This window comes from Xyrauchen texanus, chromosome 48 (genome assembly GCF_025860055.1).
Source record: "Xyrauchen texanus isolate HMW12.3.18 chromosome 48, RBS_HiC_50CHRs, whole genome shotgun sequence".
Taxonomy (NCBI): domain Eukaryota; kingdom Metazoa; phylum Chordata; class Actinopteri; order Cypriniformes; family Catostomidae; genus Xyrauchen; species Xyrauchen texanus.
The window spans coordinates 4,440,880-4,462,003 of record NC_068323.1 but is presented as its reverse complement, the minus strand read 5'-3'; the positions used below and the strand labels follow the sequence as shown (position 1 = coordinate 4,462,003).

The window sequence follows — 21,124 nt, the reverse complement described above, 5'->3', positions numbered from 1 at the left end:
ATCACATTAAACTGTAATGGTGACGTGTGAGAGCAGCACTGCAGTTCCTGACTGAGGAAGAATTACACAGATCACAGTCCAGATGAACTCTAAACTTTCCAAACAGCTTCAGATGATCTACATCACAAAGTATGAGGGAATTATAATGAAAAATACAAAATGAATATAGAAGAACTGTCGTTGTGGAATAAGTGGAGCTGGAGCTCTTTAAAGAGATCACCCGGCGTTACATCTTTAATGCAGTTATATTTAATGCATTATAGCTTTATTAAAGTTCAAATAATACAGAAGCGGATCATGTAAATAACTACAAACTCGACTCTGGCATTTCTCTGTGTGGTCGGTGCCTCTTCTGAGTCGTGTGAATGTCCCGATCTAAGAGGGAGTGATTGAAACTGCACCGGCTGATGCACACTCTGTCACGGGACGCTCGTCTCTCAAACACACACACTTAATGCAGCTAGACTATAACGTGATTGCTCATGAATTATTGAATCATAATATATGTCACTGTGCGTTTCTTATCGTGAAGAAAATTGGCAATACGCAGCTTTATTAATAATAGAGAGTTTTTTGTGAGTTAATGATGGATTGAAGTGAACAGAAAGGTGAGAGAGGTGAAGTCATGAACTTATATTTAAGATACATCCTCTTAAAGTTGAAATATCTTATCTGTTGCGTCTCAAATGTTTCTTGTTTTAAGGATTTTTAGACCATTTTAAATAGAAAACAAGACAAAAAAAACTTGATAACAAGAGGATTTAATGCAGTGAATTTCTTTACTGAATTATACTTAAAGTATAAAACATGAAGTAAAAATCATTGTCAATGTAATGCAGTAATTCATATTCATGATTAATGAGTGTTTGTGAATAGTTTGTGATCTACAAAACCTTCATTAGAGTCGATGATCAAACATTTTGTATTGGTGCATTACAGAAGATGATGATACAGTTTTTAAAATGAACTTCCTACATTTAAGACATTATGTTTAATTTGGTTTATAGTTTTGGGTGAAACTATTCCTTCAAAAGACTTCCATGTTCAGTAAATAATTACATCTATAAAGTTTAATAATCAGATGAAACAAATCTTCTGCTAATGAATACAGTGTAGGTCATCAGTCTAACAGCTTGTGTACACTTGTGATGTTTCAGGTCTACTGATTTTAATAGTTACATTTACATTTATGCATTTGGCAGACGCTTTTATCCAAAGCGACTTACAGTGCACTTATTACAGGGACAATCCCTCCGGAGCAACCTGGAGTTAAGTGCCTTGCTCAAGGACACAATGGTGGTGACTGTGGGGTTAGAACCTGTGACCTTCTGATTAACAGCCCAGTGCTTTAGCCACTACGCCACCACCACTCATGAACTTATATCTTATATCTCTCTCACCTTTCTGTTCACTTCAATCCATCATTAACTCATAACTAATAGTTCACCCAAAAACCCTCAGATACACAAACATCCCTCAGATACACAAACACTTTTTGAATGGTTTCAAAAGTGTATTTGAGTTCTTTTGAGTCTTTAGTCCATATTGAGTGCATACATTAAGCCAAAGAGGAGAGCAACAGCAGTGGGAAGGTCATGTACATCATCCAACACAATCAATGCTCCTCTAGTACTACAGCTAGGCACCTTATATTTGGATTTCAGTGGATGGTGGCAAAATCATCTTCAATGATTGTCAAGATCTCCATCTTCCCCTTGGCATGGATGTCCTCTGGCTCTGTGTCCTACAGTAAAAAGCTGAATAAAATCAATCAGTCAAAGATCAGATCCCAAAATGAAAATTTGCTGATAATTTATTCAACCTCAGGCCATCTGAGATGTATATGAGTTTCTTTCTTCATCAAAACAGAATTGAAGATTTTTAGGATGTAATTTCAGGCCTCCTCCTTTAAACAATGCAAGTGAATGTCCTCCATTTTCTGATGGTCCAAAATGCATATCTAGGGTGCATCGAAATAATCTTGACTCCTGTCGACAAATAAAGTTCTTCAAAAGATTGATTATTTTTAGAAACAAAACAATATTTATATACTTTTTAACTACAAATGTTCACTTCCATACTTATCTGTGACGCACTCATGAGAGGGATGAGGTAAACCCGTTGGGAAGGTCACGTGGAGGAGGAGTTATGAACCGTGTAATTTCTGGTATGAGTGTAGATACAGATAACACACTTTTTCTTACCAGGCACGTCTTCAGGAAGTTTCCAGACTTTTCCCTCATAAAAAAGGTAAACATCTGAAAGCTGTAGTCTTTCCATGTGCAAGCAAATCGGAGGTCTGAAAGACACAAAACAAATAAGGACCAAGTTGTATGCAAGTTAAATCCAACCAGAAGCATGGGACATACAGAAGAGTAGAGATGGCACTATTCTCCCTTTAACCAGAGATTTATGACCACAAGCAAAATAATTACTTGATTAGCAAGTTGTTATAGGAGGGTCTTCATGTCATCTCGAGGGCATTTGACAGTGTTATGTCTCTTCACGTGATTTCTGATATGGTTTAAAAACTGGGACGCTGACAAAAATCTTTAAAATCACACAACTCAACAAAAAGTGCAGATGAAGTGTACAAACAAGGCAGCTTGATAGTGATGTAATCTGTAGTGTTTCAGGAGGACCTCTCGGCTTTGCAAAGTTTACAATACACTCCAAATCTAAGAAATGAAAAAATAAGTTTAAAAATGAGCAATGTTAGATTTCTACTACATATTGTCATTAAATGTTTGAAATGTAAAAATACTAATATACTTAAATATTTCCCACATTTCCACTATATTATATATAAAATGCAATTCAACAAGTTAAATGAGTTCCCTTACTGATTAACCTGAGGTACTGGCTAACTATTCATTCTACAACCAGTGTTCATTTTTTTGTTATTTTATTTTAACTCCACTATTAAAAATAAGAAACTGTAAATAACAAATTATAGGACAAACATAATATAAGAAATATACAAATAAACAGTCCTTTAAGTTTTTCTGATACAGTAGCTCTATTTAACAGTAGCATTGAAGAAATAAAACAGAAATGAAATCATGTTCAAATAAAATACTGCCTGATCTTTATGGGGTGCCGTTTGTAAAGTGGCTCACGCTGAAAATAACAGCAACATTTTGTCACATTTAGCTTCAAACAATGTTTAAAAATCTGGTATGAATTTTTGACGGTCACTTTTTAGCACATTTACAACAATATTTGTTAACATAGAGATATTTTAAATAGTTAAATCTAAATATTAAATGCTACACTTAAATGTTAAATGTTAAATATAAATGTTAAATATAAATATAAATGCTAAATATAAATATAAATGTTAAATATAAATATAAATATAAATGTTATATCTAAATGTTAAATATAAATCTAAATGTTAAATATAAATATAAATATAAATGTTATATCTAAATATTAAATATAAATCTAAATGTTAAATCTAAATGTTAAATCTAAATGTTAAATATAAATGTTAAATATAAATATAAATATAAATGTTAAATTTAAATGTTAAATATAAATATAAATATAAATGTTAAATCTAAATGTTAAATCTAAATGTTAAATCTAAATGTTACATCTAAATGTTTCGTGTGAAACTAAATATTTAGCTAATATGCAAATTTAAATGCCGGTAACCGGAAGTGCCAAAATAAAAGCTCGAGGAGGTCAGTGGGTAGTGTCAAATAACGAATAAAAAACATCTCATCAGGGAAATGGACTCTTGGACATGGATTATCATGATAAAAACTAACTAAAAAGAATAAGCACGTTTGGATAAACTGTAACTGTAAACAGTAGACTACTTTGAGGTTTTAGTGTCACTTTTATGAAAGATGAGGGACTTATGACCTGTGGCCATTATAGCCAGCCACGAGGGGCTCACTTCGACTGATCTGTCATGTTTGCTTGCATAAAGGCCAGCAAGAGCCAATCCCTACCCGCCCCTGACCAGGAAAGGTACTGTCGGTCATGGCCGCTCTGTGAAGATGTCAAACGAATCGGCGTTAGCCGAGAACATCGGCAGAGCCGTCCTGGCGGCTATACAAAATTTTTCAACAGCGACAGCAACAGCCTCTGGGACACCACAGAACACCTCAGTAATTTTAAAGCTGTACTTGAACAAGAGTGTGCAACCGTAGTCCCTTTCAGTTCATTATAGTTTAAGGACTTAATGTTTGGCTGTACGTTTAAGTATAAAAGGATTGATGGAGCTATCAGCTCTGGTTTCCATGTGGTTTCTGATTGTTATAAACGATATTCCTGTATGTGGATGTTAATTACAAAAAGTGTTTACCTCTGTGAGACTGTATCTGACCCTTCTTTATACTGTATGATTGGAAGGATATGGAATCAGTCAGAGTAATAAATCACTAATGTAGTTACTTCAACCTTGTTGTGTGTTTTTTAACAATTATAGTTGATGAATTTAACTACCAGAGTTTTTTTATACTGAAACAGTAGTGAAGGAATTAACAATGACATTTACTCAAGTAAGGTTCTTCTGTAGAAATTAAGTACTTTTTAGATTACAATTATGAATTCCCTCCTCACCATTGAAAGCCATGTATATTCAGATTTATTGATGTTGAATATTTTGTGATAAACTGAAGATTGTATTTGTTCATGTGTTGAAAAAATTCCTTCTATTCCTACTCCTCAAGCACTTTACCAAACCTTTTAGTAGCTGCAAAATGCATAATCACAAAAATCACTGAAAACACGTTTTGTTCTTACCTTGTGAACAGCCATCTTCTAAGAAATACATAATAAAGAGACAATAGTTATGTAATATATAAGATATTACAAAACACTGACAAGTATTGTTTTACTTCACTGAGTTGTTTTACTTTGCACATTTAGGTACTTTAAAAATCAGGAACAATGTATTGCAATGTAGTGGAAGACAGTTATGTATCAATACATCTGTAGAGCCCTGAAATTTGTTTCACAGTGTACTTTTGAAAGTGAAATAAGACTAATGTTACACAATTGTACATGTTATATGCTGAGATCACACATTTACAAGTTTATCAAAAATAAACTGTTGTGTTCTCTGAAACAATGTTTTGCCATTGTTGTTGTCATTTTGAAGAGGGTTAATGGCATCATTCAGTTCTTGCAAATCCCTGTCATTCAATGGGGAAAGTACACTTTGAGAGTTTGCTGAGGAACAAAAACTACCCCTGCTGTTGAGAGTTCTGGGTTGTGAAGATGAGGCAAATCACTGTCCAGAGTAAAAAGCTGAACTGGTGTTCTATTTCCTTCAGATGACATAGAGTGATTGTTAAATCCAGCTTTGAATTCCTCCAAAGTGCGGTTGATTCTGGGTAGAAAGACATAATGGAGACAAAATAGGTCTGTTGCATTGTCTATGTCTAGGATACCCAGGGATTCCAGTTCATAAAAAATGGGTGCATAAATATGGCTGCAGTTTTTGTTCAAGTCTCGATTAAAACGCTTCGATCCTCTGGTTGTGTACAGAACTTCCTGTTAAGACAGAGCCATCCCCCTGCTCACATGCATGTCCTCCCAAATCTGAACGTTCTCTCCTCCGTGATCAGTCCTGATGTGCAGTGGTCTGCCAAACTGTCGAACAGCTGCAGTAAAGAGATCTCTTACAGTTTCAGCACGATTATTGTTGGAGCAGTGAAGAAACATTAACATCCTACTGTAGCCATCTATGGCACCATGAACAACCAATTTCCACCTAATCAACTTATGATTTCCGTCTACATGCCATATGAAATTTGGATGTGGGACAGAGTATACTCGCCTAGCTATTGCTGTTCTTCTCCTGGCTAGGACACCAATTGGGTCCATCCTTCGGAGTGAATCTCTTACTCGTTGTCTTTGAACCACAATGTTTTTGGAGCGGAGATGTCCCATAAGCATCACTTCTCCAACATTTGGGTGTTCAGTTTTTATTTGTGACAATTCAATATCCAACTGTTGATCACTGATGCTCTTATATTTTGACGTTGGCATATTATAGTCTTGAAGTAACTTGTAGAAAGTTGGCCTTGAAATTGAAAGAATAGATGCCGCTTCTGTAAAGGTGGTTTTCAGAGAAAGAACATGTTCGAGCTCCTCTTTGGAAATCTGATGTCTTCCTTGGTAGTCATTCTAGAACACAGCAAAGAATATGACATTTGGCAAGTTTCTATAACAAACAACGGTTATTAAAGAGAGAATTACAGACATTATAACAGATGAGCATTCACATCTACTCATTATCTCTCTGACTGAATAGAATTATAGATTGTACTGTACATTTTTTTTTTTTTAATGTTTATGTAAAATAAAATGTTTAAATAAAATTGACACTCAAAAGATGAGAGGTTACTGAAATGTAAATGAGAAATCCATCAAACAAATATGAACATGAATATTAATGAATACTTACTGAAAGACAGGTCACTGAAGCAAAGTCTGTTGCTGGTAAAGGTATGTTAAGCTGGTGCTGGAGCCCTGAGGAGTTTTAAAATATGAACAAAATACCAAAGACATTGTTATCTTGTCACATGTTGGTGTTGTGTAAAACATGCCACCATGATTGGAACTAATGCTGAAACATTACACCACACACATTAAAAAACCAACAAACAGCCAGCTAGGTTACAAGAGTATGAAAGTATACCGAGCGATATGATGTCCCAGTGGAGGTGGTGGGTGTGGCTGGCCCCAGTGTGTTACTGTAGGTGGTGGGAGCCTGAAGAGACAAAAGCAAAATATGGGCAACATTATTTATTATTCAACATTATTATTATTATTATTAGACATTCCATGTGTTTTTAATGTTTATATGCCCAGCAGTCAAAAACCAGGGTTGAGATTGGCAAACAAAGAGAGATACATTTTATGTTTTTTAACAGTATGCACTCTGACTCTGGTACTTTATTAACATTAGATTAAATGTATTTATCATTGTGACTGCCTCTGTCCTCCATCAGCATTACTCTTTCTCTCTCCCTAGCCAAGCAGAGAACGGGTTTTATCTTGTGAGCAAATGCCAGCAGGTAAACCAAGGTGAGATGTCTGACTGAGGACAGAGGCAGATTTCCATTTGACCGACAATTTACAGTGTCATTTGTGAGCCTCCGTTAGCTGTTACGCTAAATTATATAATGTGTGCTTTGCTGCTCAGACCATCTTCACATAATCTTGAACTCACATTTATTTACTCATGAGTTCATCCCACTGCGTCACTTAACCGGTGTGAATTTTACGGCTTATAGAATCAAATGTGTTACACATAAAGTGCATTGGTGCTAGTAGCAAATCTCTACTTAGCTAGTTTCGTAAAGTTAGCCTTAACAAGAATCCAACGCTACGTGATTTGGAAAACATACTTACTGAGGTGTTCTGTGGTGTCCCAGAGGCTGTTGCTGTCGCTGTTGAAAAATTTTGTATAGCCGCCAGGACGGCTCTGCCGATGTTCTCGGCTAACGCCGATTCGTTTGACATCTTCACAGAGCGGCCATGACCGACAGTACCTTTCCTGGTCAGGGGCGGGTAGGGATTGGCTCTTGCTGGCCTTTATGCAAGCAAACATGACAGATCAGTCGAAGTGAGCCCCTCGTGGCTGGCTATAATGGCCACAGGTCATAAGTCCCTCATCTTTCATAAAAGTGACACTAAAACCTCAAAGTAGTCTACTGTTTACAGTTACAGTTTATCCAAACGTGCTTATTCTTTTAGTTAGTTTTTATCATGATAATCCATGTCCAAGAGTCCATTTCCCCTGATGAGATGTTTTTTATTCGTTATTTGACACTACCCACTGACCTCCTCGAGCTTTTATTTTGGCACTTCCGGTTACCGGCATTTAAATTTGCATATTAGCTAAATATTTAGTTTCACACGAAACATTTAGATGTAACATTTAGATTTAACATTTAGATTTAACATTTAGATTTAACATTTATATTTATATTTAACATTTAAATTTAACATTTATATTTATATTTATATTTAACATTTATATTTAACATTTAGATTTAACATTTAGATTTAACATTTAGATTTAACATTTAGATTTATATTTAATATTTAGATATAACATTTATATTTATATTTAACATTTAGATTTATATTTAACATTTAGATATAACATTTATATTTATATTTATATTTAACATTTATATTTATATTTAGCATTTATATTTATATTTAACATTTATATTTAACATTTAACATTTAAGTGTAGCATTTAATATTTAGATTTAACTATTTAAAATATCTCTATGTTAACAAATATTGTTGTAAATGTGCTAAAAAGTGACCGTCAAAAATTCATACCAGATTTTTAAACATTGTTTGAAGCTAAATGTGACAAAATGTTGCTGTTATTTTCAGCGTGAGCCACTTTACAAACGGCACCCCATAGATCTTCACTATACGAAATATATTGACTCTTATTAAAGCTACTAAAGTTATTCAGTCAAGAACAGTGTGTGTTCTCTTTGCATTTTGTCAAATGAATGGCATACATTAGACATCAGCAGGTTTGAGGCTCCAGTCACTTTAATAATTGTGTTAATATATTGTTCATCTTGTTCATGATGTAATGCATTAAGCACAGCTGTAGTTTATATAAAAGCTCTCCCCCCTGCAGAATGTTCATTATTAGAGGCAAAACAAATGATTCACTGTTAAATCTGAATTATATATTAGTTTCACTGGCAATCATTTGCTCATCTGAGATCAGTTTTTTGAAGCTGTGGGCAGTTCTGCAGTCGACCAATAATGTTTAAAGAGCGACAGCAGTATAGACACAAGCTGAACGGGGCGTTGGTTTCACTCTCATCAGCATGTGAATATGACGAATATCATTGTCAGTTTTATGTATTTATTATTATCTTTAATTGTTGTTTCAAGTGGGAAAGTTACTGTTGTATGTATTCGTCTTGTTGCATTTCTTACATAGAAGACATTATTTTCTAAACAGCTCGAAGCCGCAGATGACAATTTACATTTTTCTCCAGAACATCGGATGAAAATGAAGATCATCTTTTATTTGCTCTTTGTGTGTTTTGTGCTTGATGATGGTAAGACATTGATACATTCTTCCTATTAATGATAAAACATTCACAAACTGACACAGCTTCATAGAATGATCCCGAATGTGTTTGTGGGTTCCGTGTTTCCATATGAATGAATGAGATTTAGGGTTGCCGCCCGTCCCGTAAAATGATTGTCCCGTATTTAAGCTGGTCAGATGTCATCAGGTGAAATCGTTCCAGCTCGTTAATTTAACATCGATATAAGTTGGAAATTTTGCCTATGGTGTGTAAGGGACCGTCTGAAAACTATATAAAAAATAATATAAATCATAAAAAAGGGGGAAAAAATTGCCTTTATGATAAAACATGTTAAAATTAAATTCATTACAGAGTAATTAGGGTAATGATGTTCAGCAGACAGCACATTTAACTGCCCACAGATGTTTAATACACAGAAAAACAGTACACAGATAGCAACAATGAATAGAATGAGCCCTAATGGTTTTGTATATTGCCCCATATGATGTGGATTGTGTTGTGTACATGAGGAGGGATATACAGTGTGAATGTGATGTGGATTGTGTTGTGTGCATGAGGAGGGATATACAGAGTGAATGTGATGTGGATTGTGTTGTGTGCATGAGGAGGGATATACAGTGTGAATGTGATGTGGATTGTGTTGCGTGCATGAGGAGGGATATACAGAGTGAATGTGATGTGGATTGTGTTGTGTGCATGAGGAGGGATATACAGTGTGAATGTGATGTGGATTGTGTTGCGTGCATGAGGAGGGATATACAGTGTGAATGTGATGTGGATTGTGTTGTGTGCATGAGGAGGGATATACAGTGTGAATGTGATGTGGATTGTGTTGCGTGCATGAGGAGGGGATATACAGTGTGAATGTGATGTGGATTGTGTTGTGTGCATGAGGAGGGATATACAGTGTGAATGTGATGTGGATTATGTTGTGTACATGAGGAGGGATATACAGTGTGAATGTGATGTGGATTGTGTTGTGTGCATGAGGAGGGGATATACAGTGTGAATGTGATGTGGATTGTGTTGTGTGCATGAGGAGGGATATACAGTGTGAATGTGATGTGGATTGTGTTGTGTGCATGAGGAGGGATATACAGTGTGAATGTGATGTGGATTGTGTTGTGTGCATGACGAGGGATATACAGTGTGAATGTGATGTGGATTGTGTTGCGTGCATGAGGAGCAACGAGGAGGGATATACAGTGTGAATGTGATGTGGATTGTGTTGTGTGTGTGAGGAGGGATATACAGTGTGAATGTGATGTGGATTGTGTTGCGTGCATGAGGAGGGATATACAGTGTGAATGTGATGTGGATTGTGTTGCGTGCATGAGGAGGGATATACAGTGTGAATGTGATGTGGATTGTGTTGTGTACATGAGGAGGGATATACAGTGTGAATGTGATGTGGATTGTGTTGCGTACATGAGGAGGGATATACAGTGTGAATGTGATGTGGATTGTGTTGCGTGCATGAGGAGGGATATACAGTGTGAATGTGATGTGGATTGTGTTGCGTGCATGAGGAGGGATATACAGTGTTAATGTGATGTGGATTGTGTTGTGTGCATGAGGAGGGATATACAGTGTGAATGTGATGTGGATTGTGTTGCGTGCATGAGGAGGGATATACAGTGTTAATGTGATGTGGATTGTGTTGTGTGCATGAGGAGGGATATACAGTGTGAATGTGATGTGGATTGTGTTGCGTGCATGAGGAGGGATATACAGTGTTAATGTGATGTGGATTGTGTTGTGTGCATGAGGAGGGATATACAGTGTGAATGTGATGTGGATTGTGTTGCGTGCATGAGGAGGGATATACAGTGTGAATGTGATGTGGATTGTGTTGTGTACATGAGGAGGGATATACAGTGTGAATGTGATGTGGATTGTGTTGCGTACATGAGGAGGGATATACAGTGTGAATGTGATGTGGATTGTGTTGCGTGCATGAGGAGGGATATACAGTGTGAATGTGATGTGGATTGTGTTGCGTACATGAGGAGGGATATACAGTGTGAATGTGATGTGGATTGTGTTGTGTACATGAGGAGGGATATACAGTGTGAATGTGATGTGGATTGTGTTGTGTACATGAGGAGGGTGTGCATGAGGAGGGATATACAGTGTGAATGTGATGTGGATTGTGTTGTGTGCATGAGGAGGGATATACAGTGTGAATGTGATGTGGATTGTGTTGTGTGCATGAGGAGGGATATACAGTGTGAATGTGATGTGGATTGTGTTGTGTGCATGAGGAGGGATATACAGTGTGAATGTGATGTGGATTGTGTTGTGTGCATGAGGAGGGATATACAGTGTGAATGTGATGTGGATTGTGTTGTGTGCATGAGGAGGGATATACAGTGTGAATATGATGTGGATTGTGTTGAGTGCATGAGGAGGGATATACAGTGTGAATGTGTTGTGGATTGTGTTGTGTGTATGGATTTGTTCAAGACATACTTGAGAAAGATGTTAGTTTGTGTCATGAGTGAATGTTCTTGTTGTGTTTGTGTCATCTTGACAATATGACCTGTAAAAGAATCATTTTCACAGTGTTTTCCTGTTGTGCATCTTGAAGAGTGACTGTTCATTTGTGTCTCCAGGTGTGTTTGGTGATGAAATGAAGACTGTGTCAGTGATGGAGGGAGATTCTCTGACTTTACACACTGCTGTTACTGGATTACGAAATGACAAATCTGATGTTATTAAATGGTATTTTAATGGCATCCGTGTAGCTCAAATCTATGGAGATCTCAGTGTGTTCTGTACAGATGTGAAATGTGCAGGTGGTATTGAGAGATTCAGAGACAGACTGAAGTTGAACAATCAGACTGGATCTCTCACCATCATGAACATCAGAATTACAGACTCTGGAGATTATCTACTACATACCATCATCAACAACATCAGAGAAGAAAAGACATTCACTGTCACAGTCAAACCTGGTGAGTCATTTAATATTGGCTTCAAATTTGTATTTATTGATATAATGGTACATAAACCAATGTTAATGTGATATACACTCACCTAAAGGATTATTAGGAACACCTGTTCAATTTCTCATTAATGTAATTACCTAATCAACCAATCACATGGCAGTTGCTTCAATGCATTTAGGGGTGTGGTCCTGGTCAAAACAATCTCCTGAACTCCAAACTGAATGTCAGAATGGGAAAGAAAGGTGATTTAAGCAATTTTGAGCGTGGCATGGTTGTTGGTGCCAGACAGGCCGGTCTGAGTATTTCACAATCTGCTCAGTTACTGGGATTTTCACGCACAACCATTTCTAGGGTTTACAAAGAATGGTGTGAAAAGGGAAAAACATCCAGTGTGCGGCAGTCCTGTGGGCTGAAAATGCCTTGTTGATGCTAGAGGTCAGAGGAGAATGGGCCGACTGATTCAAGCTGATAGAAGAGCAACTTTGCCTGAAATAACCACTCGTTACAACCGAGGTATGCAGCAAAGCATTTGTGAAGCCACAACACGCACAACCTTGAGGCGGATGGGCTACAACAGCAGAAGACCCCACCGGGTACCACTCATCTCCACTACAAATAGGAAAAAGAGGCTACAATTTGCAAGAGCTCACCAAAATTGGACAGTTGAAGACTGGAAAAATGTTGCCTGGTCTGATGAGTCTCGATTTCTGATGGTAGAGTCAGATTTTGGCGTAAACAGAATGAGAACATGGATCCATCATGCCTTGTTACCACTGTGCAGGCTGGTGGTGGTGGTGTAATGGTGTGGGGGATGTTTTCTTGGCACACTTTAGGCCCCTTAGTGCCAATTGGGCATCGTTTAAATGCCACGGTCTACATGAGCATTGTTTCTGACCATGTCCATCCCTTTATGGCCACCATGTACCCATCCTCTGATGGCTACTTCCAGCAGGATAATGCACCATGTCACAAAGCTCGAATCATTTCAAATTGGTTTCTTGAACATGACAATGAGTTCACTGTACTAAAATGGCCCCCACAGTCACCAGATCTCAACCCAATAGAGCATCTTTGGGATGTGGTGGAACGGGAGCTTCGTGCCCTGGATGTGCATCCCACAAATCTCCATCAACTGCAAGATGCTATCCTATCAATATGGGCCAACATTTCTAAAGAATGCTTTCAGCACCTTGTTGAATCAATGCCACGTAGAATTAAGGCAGTTCTGAAGGCGAAAGGGGGTCAAACACAGTATTAGTATGTGTTCCTAATAATCCTTTAGGTGAGTGTATGTGGAGAACGTGTCTTTAGTATTTTAAACTTGCATATAGTTAACTTGCCTTATATTAAAGGAATATTCCTTGTTCAGTAATTTAGGTGCACAATTGTTGTTATTTCCTCTACTATGGTGGAGGTTTATTCACCCAAAAGAAGAAACTGTTCATGTGTGTTTCAGGAGTGTCTGCTGCTGAAATGAAGATAAAGTCGGTGATTGAAGGAGATTCTGTCACTCTACACACTGATGATACTGTAAAACAGGGAGATGTTGTGATGACGTGGTATTTCAATGACACTCGTATAGCTGAAATGAAGGAAGATCCCAGTAAGAGCTGTACAGATGTGACGTGTGATGAAGGTGCTGAGAGATTCAGAGACAGACTGAAGATTGACCATCAGACTGGAGATCTCACTATCATAAACAGCAGAACTACAGACTCTGGACTTTATCAACTAGAGATCAGCAGCAGTATCAGCAGCAGCTTCAGCGTAAAGAGCTTCAGTGTTAATGTCAGCGGTGAGGACGATTTCATCATTTAATGCAGATAATCAGATCTTCAGTTGTTATAAAGAGCTGATGATGATCACATTCAGTGACACTAATGACTGTCTCTCTTCATCATTACAGTATCAACTCCAGATTCAGGTCCGTCTTCTGCTGCTGTAGCAGGAATATGTGTTGCTCTGGTTGTCGTGTATGTTGGTGTAGCTGCTGCTGATTTACTATCGCTGTAAGATCTCAAGACTAAGACAAAATGGCAAGTATTACATACAGCTGATATAAAAGAGGAAAATTTTAGATTAAATGGGTAAAAGAGTCTTTAAATATGTGAAAATGTTTATTTTCATACTCAAAACTAACTGACAAATAAAATGTGTTTAATTGAGTTTTTATTCAACAGATATGGAGATGCAGCACAATGTTCAGGTAAGATACTTCAGTATGTGCATTACATCTTTCTGTCTCTGAATTTACAACAGATTCAGATCAGTTTGATTTCATCTGAAGCGTCTCAGAGATTATTTTAATCGCTGTCGGTGAGCGTGTTGCACTAGGAAATAACTGCTGATTTCATCCAACAGCAAAATAAATGTTTTACAAACCCTGAAATATTGAGCTTTTAGGGCTGAAACGATTAGTCGATGTAATCGACAATGTTGACAATAAAACATTATCGTTGTTGAATAGTCGTTTGATCTCGTGTAATGTAACATGAGATCACATTAAACTCTGATGATGACGTGTGAGAGCAGCACTGCAGTTCCTCACTGAGGAAGAATTACACAGATCACAGTCCAGATGAACTCTAAACTTTCCAAACGGCTTCAGATGATGTACATCACAAAGTATGAGGGAATTATAATGAAAAATACAAAATGAATATAGAAGAACTCTCGTTGTGGAATAAGTGGAGCTGGAGCTCTTTAAAGAGAACACCCGGCGTTACATCTTTAATGCAGTTATATTTAATGCATTATAGCTTTAATAAAGTTCAAATAATACAGAAGCGGATCATGTAAATAACTACAAACTCGACTCTGGCATTTCTCTGTGTGGTCGGTGCCTCTTCTATGAGTCGTGTGAATGTCCCGATCTAAGAGGGAGAGATTGAAACTGCACCGGCTGATGCACACTCTGTCACGGGACACTCGTCTCTCAAACACTCACACTTAATGCAGCTAGACTATAACGTGATTGCTCATGAATTATTGAATCATAATATATGTGTCACTGTGCGTTTCTTATCATGAAGAAAATTGGCAATACGCAGCTTTATTAATAATAGAGAGTTTTTTGTGAGTTAATGATGGATTGAAGTGAACAGAAAGGTGAGAGAGGTGAAGTCATGAACTTATATTTAAGATACATCCTCTTAAAGTTGAAATATCTTATCTGTTGCGTCTCAAATGTTTCTTGTTTTAAGGATTTTTAGACCATTTTAAATGGAAAACAAGACAAAAAAAACTTGATAACAAGAGGATTTAATGCAGTGAATTTCTTTACTGAATTATACTTAAAGTATAAAACATGAAGTAAAAATCATTGTCAATGTAATGCAGTAATTCATATTCATGATTAATGAGTCTTTGTGAATAGTTTGTGATCTACAAAACCTTCATTAGAGTCGATGATCAAACATTTTGTATTGGTGCATTACAGAAGATGATGATACAGTTTTTAAAATGAACTTCCTACATTTAAGACATTTAGTTTCATTTGGTTTATAGTTTTGGGTGAAACTATTCCTTCAAAAGACTTCCATGTTCAGTAAATAATTACATCTATAAAGTTTAATAATCAGATGAAACAAATCTTCTGCTAATGAATACAGTGTAGGTCATCAGTCTAACAGCTTGTGTACACTTGTGATGTTTCAGGTCTACTGATTTTAATAGTTACATTTACATTTATGCATTTGGCAGACGCTTTTATCCAAAGCGACTTACAGTGCACTTATTACAGGGACAATCCCTCCGGAGCAACCTGGAGTTAAGTGCCTTGCTCAAGGACACAATGGTGGTGACTCTGGGGATCGAACCAGTGACCTTCTGATTAACAGCCCAGTGCTTTAGCCACTACGCCACCACCACTCATGAACTTATATCTTATATCTCTCTCACCTTTCTGTTCACTTCAATCCATCATTAACTCATAACTAATAGTTCACCCAAAAATAAAATATTCTCATTATTTACTCCTCATGATATCTCAGATGTGTTTGACTTTCTTTCTTCAGCAGAAAAATATCTGAAATATCAGTCGTATGGATGATGTTTATGATGACTGTCTGTGATTTTTGGGGCTTCAAAAGAGAAATCTGCATCCACTTGCATTTTAAGGACCTGCTGAGATATTTTTCTATTTTTCTTCATATTTGTTCTGCTGAAGAAAGAAAATATTACAAAATATCTTGAGTTCTGGCAAACTCTCCGCAAACTTGCCTCTCAGTATTTTCACATGTAAATGAGCTTGTGACCAGATTTAATCACATGCAGGATATAAATATCAGAATATAAGTTTAAATGCTCATTTGTGATCTCAGGAATGTAAATTATTATTAATGAAAGTGTTTTTTATATCTGTAAATGTATTTCAACATGTTAGATTTGATAGTTCTGTTCTACATTTACTTACTACATAATTACAACAACTCCAGTAATGACTAGATACTAACCCTAACCTAACCGTAACCCATATTGAGTACATGTAGTTACCTCATATTACTCAGTACTTTCTTGTGTAAGTACACTGAAAGTACACATACTGTAAAATAAAGTGCAACTGTTACTTTCTCAGTCAAATGAAACATTTCAAAAAGACTTTATTCACTTCAACAGTAAATGTGTGTTGTGTAAGTTTGAGCTGTTTTCTGCCCTTCTGAATCACAAATCCTGTTCATTTCTTTGATCTTCTGTGAATCTGTGTTTTCTTACAGGAGGATGAAAGAGAGAACGAGACTCATGTGATGAATGATGAAGGACAGGAAGAGAGAGAAGAGAGAGAGGGAGAGAGAGAGGATGCAACAGAATGACTCGACAACAGTTTGTGCTGCTGCTGCAATTCCTGCTTCTGTTCTGGTATAACGCTGCTCTGATCGAGGATCAGTTTCCCCACCTCAAATCCAAACCTCACTTACTATTGAGAAAGGGAAATCTGACTCTAGATCAGCAGCTGCAGTTGTATTTATCTTCCATATGAGTCAGCACTGAGATGACTTTGTTGACTGTGAACTTGTGTCTTTTAATTTCTGCGCTGTGTTTGTCGGTGGGGACCGTATATGATTGTGACGGTTCAACAGTTTAATTTTGCTGCTTTTGGAAAGACTTGGTGCTTAATAACCAAATTATTCAGTTTTACTGACATGAAACAAGAATCACAAACACACTTTCTGTAGTCTTGAGTTGATTAATTCAGAATACTGGAAACTTTCTGAACAGTGATAAATGTGTTTCATCAGATCATCTGAAGCGCTTCTCAAACATTCCAGTTCCAACATTTGATCAAATAAGAAGCAAATAAATGTTCCCTTTAATCTTTTATTTCACTAAAGCAACACACACGAGCCTCAATGAGTAAAATCAATGTGCCTGTAGTTAATATACCCTCATCTATGCATGTCATTACATTATTGATTGTGACAGGGCGGGGCCGGTCGTGGTTATACACACCGGTCCCTTATTGGGCTAATCGAGCCTCCGAGATGTATAAGTTTATCATTAAAATATTATTTATATTGTCAAGCCGGTTCTCGCCGCCATGTGTGTGTTGCCTCCTTGCCCATCAAAATCCCTTTACAATGAAAATTATTTATAATTATATTGTTTCATATTTTAAAGTAATTTTAAGTCGAGTTGTGCAGTTTGAGAATATCTGATCTATTTGAGTATTAATTTCTATATCATTCATCTATTGACAAGAAATATTGTGAACATGAGATGAAGTATAAATAGTTCAAACCACTATCTACAGTACTGCCAAATAACCTCATTTTATATTCCTCATTATGTTTCTTTCATTTATTCTCCATGTGATGAACAAATGTCAAGTATTAGTTGAGAACCCCATTGAGTGCACAACAACTTTTACATTTATGCATTTGGCAGACGCTTTTATCCAATGGGACTTACAGTGCACTTATTACAGGGACAATCCCCCCGGAGCAACCTGGAGTTAAGTGTCATGCTCAAGGACACAATGGTGGTGACTACAATTGTTAGTCATTTTTCTATTTGTCTTTGATATGTTTTGATATGACATTATCATGATTTTATTATTGGAACATGTTACACGTCATCAGTGATCGTTCAGTGTTTGGTTCAGTGTAGTGGTCAGATGTGGGCTGGATTTCCAAATATCATTGCAGCTGTCATCAAGATCATCACAGAGATCATAATGTTGCATGTTAAAATCATTGCAGCTGTCATCAAGATCATCACAGAGATCATAATGTTGCATGTTAAAATCATTGCAGCTGTCATCAAGATCATCACAGAGATCATAATGTTGCATGTTAAAATCATTGCAGCTGTCATCAAGATCATCATAGAGATCATAATGTTGCATGTTAAAATCATTGCAGCTGTCATCAAGATCATCACAGAGATCATAATGTTGCATGTTAAAATCATTGCTGTTGTCATCAAGATCATCATAGAGATCATAATGTTGCATGTTAGTTTATATTCGAGCAACACTTGTCTTCCAGCACATATCGGTTATTAAGTAGAACTGAAGAGCGTCATTAATGGAGCTGTGAGACTACAGACTTATTACCTCCTTTATTAGTGACATAAATGTATTTATACCTATTCATTTCAATATAAAACTATTGCTGGTTATCTGTGTAAAGTTAAATTCAATTACACGGGATCATGACTGACTATAACTTTACATAGATAAGATTATATCACATTAATATCATGTTTACATCTTGAGGTTATACTTTATAAAGACACACTTGCATTGAATAAGTGTCTTACTGTAAACATGAAATAATGGAGTTTGTGTTGGAATTTTCTTTTTATGGAAATCAACATTATGCCACATTTACTTTGTACATCAGCCTCATGACAAATACAAATGTTAGATTATAAAAACTTTTTATTAAGTTTTATACCAAATATCAAGTTTATTTCATTGCAATCCATGTATTTGCCATTTTTTACCTTTATTGTTCAGAGTGCAATAATGAAATATTTTAAATCATGATTAACTTTCAGCTTTCTTTTCTTTGAGTTACTGTTAAAGGGAAAATTATGTTTGTCCTCACTTTATGTTTATGTGATTATTTTTATTTTATATGTATAATGTATTAAGTGTTTAAAACAATGTTAAAAACTTTTTTTGTGAGCGAAAATAAATACAAAGCAGTACCAAAAAGCATGTTGACTACTTTAACATAAATTTTGCTCTCCTTTCTTTCTGGCCAGCAAATTTCTCAATGACTGGTTAAAGTCAGTCATCTCAGTAACAAGTCTCTTTCCATGGAAAGCAATGCCAGTGCATTCAGCCTCTCCTGGGTCATGGTGTTTCTGAGGAAAGTTTTTATTCTTTTCAAGGTTGAGAAGCACCTCTCAGCTTCAGCCGTGGTCATGGGTGTGATAATGAGAACTTTTAGGAGAGTCACAGTTTCGGAAAAGACTTCTTGAGATTATTCTCCATAAACAGCTGGAATAGGTCCACAGCACCATGGCAGGCTTTGAATTCTTCCTTGCTGTAGATGAGACTGAGCTCTGTCTTCAGCTTGCTTCCACTGAGCATCGGGTACGCTTTCATGGTGCTGCTCAATGCATCTTCAGGAAAGGTATCCAAACCTGTCCCCCTGCAACAAGGTGGCACAGACAAGGTGGTCTGTGAAGGAGAAACGCTCCCTAGTGTGTCCCAGGATCACAGAGATAATTAAATATAAATATATATGTATGTGTGTGTGTGTGTGTGTGTGTGTGTGTGTGTGTGTGTGTGTGTGTGTGTGTGTGTGTGTGTCTTTAATAGGGATGGATCCCTATTGGTCAACCACATTATGTATGCTGATGATCTGGTGATTGCTGCTCACTCAGAGGAGGAGTTGGAGGCTGCTGATGAACCTGGAGCTTGCCACTAAGAGATGGGGCCTTACCATCAGCCCAACCAAAACTAAGCATCTTCCTGGGTATTATGTAACATCGGACACTACACCCCCACAGCTCCCAATTGGTGATGGGGCAGTTGTGGAGAGAGTGGAGTGTTTTCCATACCTGGGAAGTGTGCTTATGACCAGCTCGGTTTGACAGCAGAGGTCTCACTCCGAATCAGTCGAGCGGCATTATCTTTTCATCGGTTGCGTAACACTGTGTGGAAGCTACCCGGTTTGTCGCTCCGCACAAAGCTTCAAGTATTCTCAAGGGTCATTCCCTCCCTTCTCTATGCTTGCTAAACGTGGACCCCCCTAATGGAACATCATCGCTGGCTAGAAACATTTAGGCTGGCCTGCCTAAGATCCATCCTGGGTTTAACCAGGCTGGATTGTGTGAGGAGCTCACAAATCTTTGAAAGATGTGGACAAAGTCCCATCGGTGAGCTCCTCCGGCAGGCAAGGTTGCGTTGGCTGGGTCATGTAGCCCGCATGCCCGGTCACCGCATGCCTAAACAGTTTTTGTTCGGCCGGATAGAGGGGGCTAAGCGAGCGCGGCACGGGCTGGAGAAGAGGTGGAGTGATGTGGTACAGGGGGATGTGTAGCTGAGTGGACTTGCCAATGACTGGTACCAGCAGTGTCAAGATCGGCCTCTTTGGAGGAGGCCTGTGAAGGATGCTGCTGGCCAGTTGGAGGCAGTCGCCCTCCAACAACAACGGAGGGCAGAGGAGCGACGCTCACAACAACGAGCAGAGCGCAGGGTGGCTAAAGCACAGCAATTTGGCACAGTGGGGGCACAGGTGGTGCATCAGCCGGTCATCTCAGTCATTCGACCCGTGTCACCGGTTGGATCTGTCCCGTGACCTCCTGCCAGCGGGCGTTCGACACTTCACGTGGCCTTAACGTGCACATAGCCTGGCACAAGCGTCGTGGTGACGTCACCGCCACTTAGTGGCTGAATGGCTGATTGTTTGTTTGTTTGTGTGTGTGTGTGTGTGTGTGTGTGTGTGTGTGTGTGTGTGTGTGTGTGTGTGTGTGTGTGTGTGTGTGTGTGTAAATGTAAGGTAGTAACCTGGAGTAGGCCACTAGTTGTCACAGTTGCAATGACTTTCAAAATAAAAATACAGCCATTTGAGTTTGTGTCCCATACAAGACAGTAGTTTTGGTGGCTTCATATTTGATTTGATCATTTATTTTTATGTTGCCAATTTATTATTA

The 21,124-nt window shown here is 37.5% G+C and overlaps 1 protein-coding gene and 1 long non-coding RNA gene across 2 annotated transcripts in view; one reads left to right on the top strand and one right to left on the bottom strand.

Moving 5' to 3' along the window:
- LOC127639470 (uncharacterized) overlaps window positions 1-21,124 on the top strand; it is a 376,863-nt gene that overhangs the window by 252,728 nt on the left and 103,011 nt on the right. Inside the window, exon 9 of the mRNA XM_052121522.1 lies at window positions 13,473-13,652. Coding sequence (XP_051977482.1) covers window positions 13,473-13,652 — 180 coding nt within the window. The remainder of the gene's footprint in view (window positions 1-13,472; window positions 13,653-21,124) is intronic.
- Window positions 6,479-7,585, bottom strand: LOC127639414 (uncharacterized). The gene is made up of 3 exons (XR_007969965.1): window positions 7,378-7,585; window positions 6,662-6,733; window positions 6,479-6,492 (listed from the first exon to the last, which is right to left on the bottom strand). It is a non-coding gene; the product is annotated as an uncharacterized LOC127639414 (long non-coding RNA).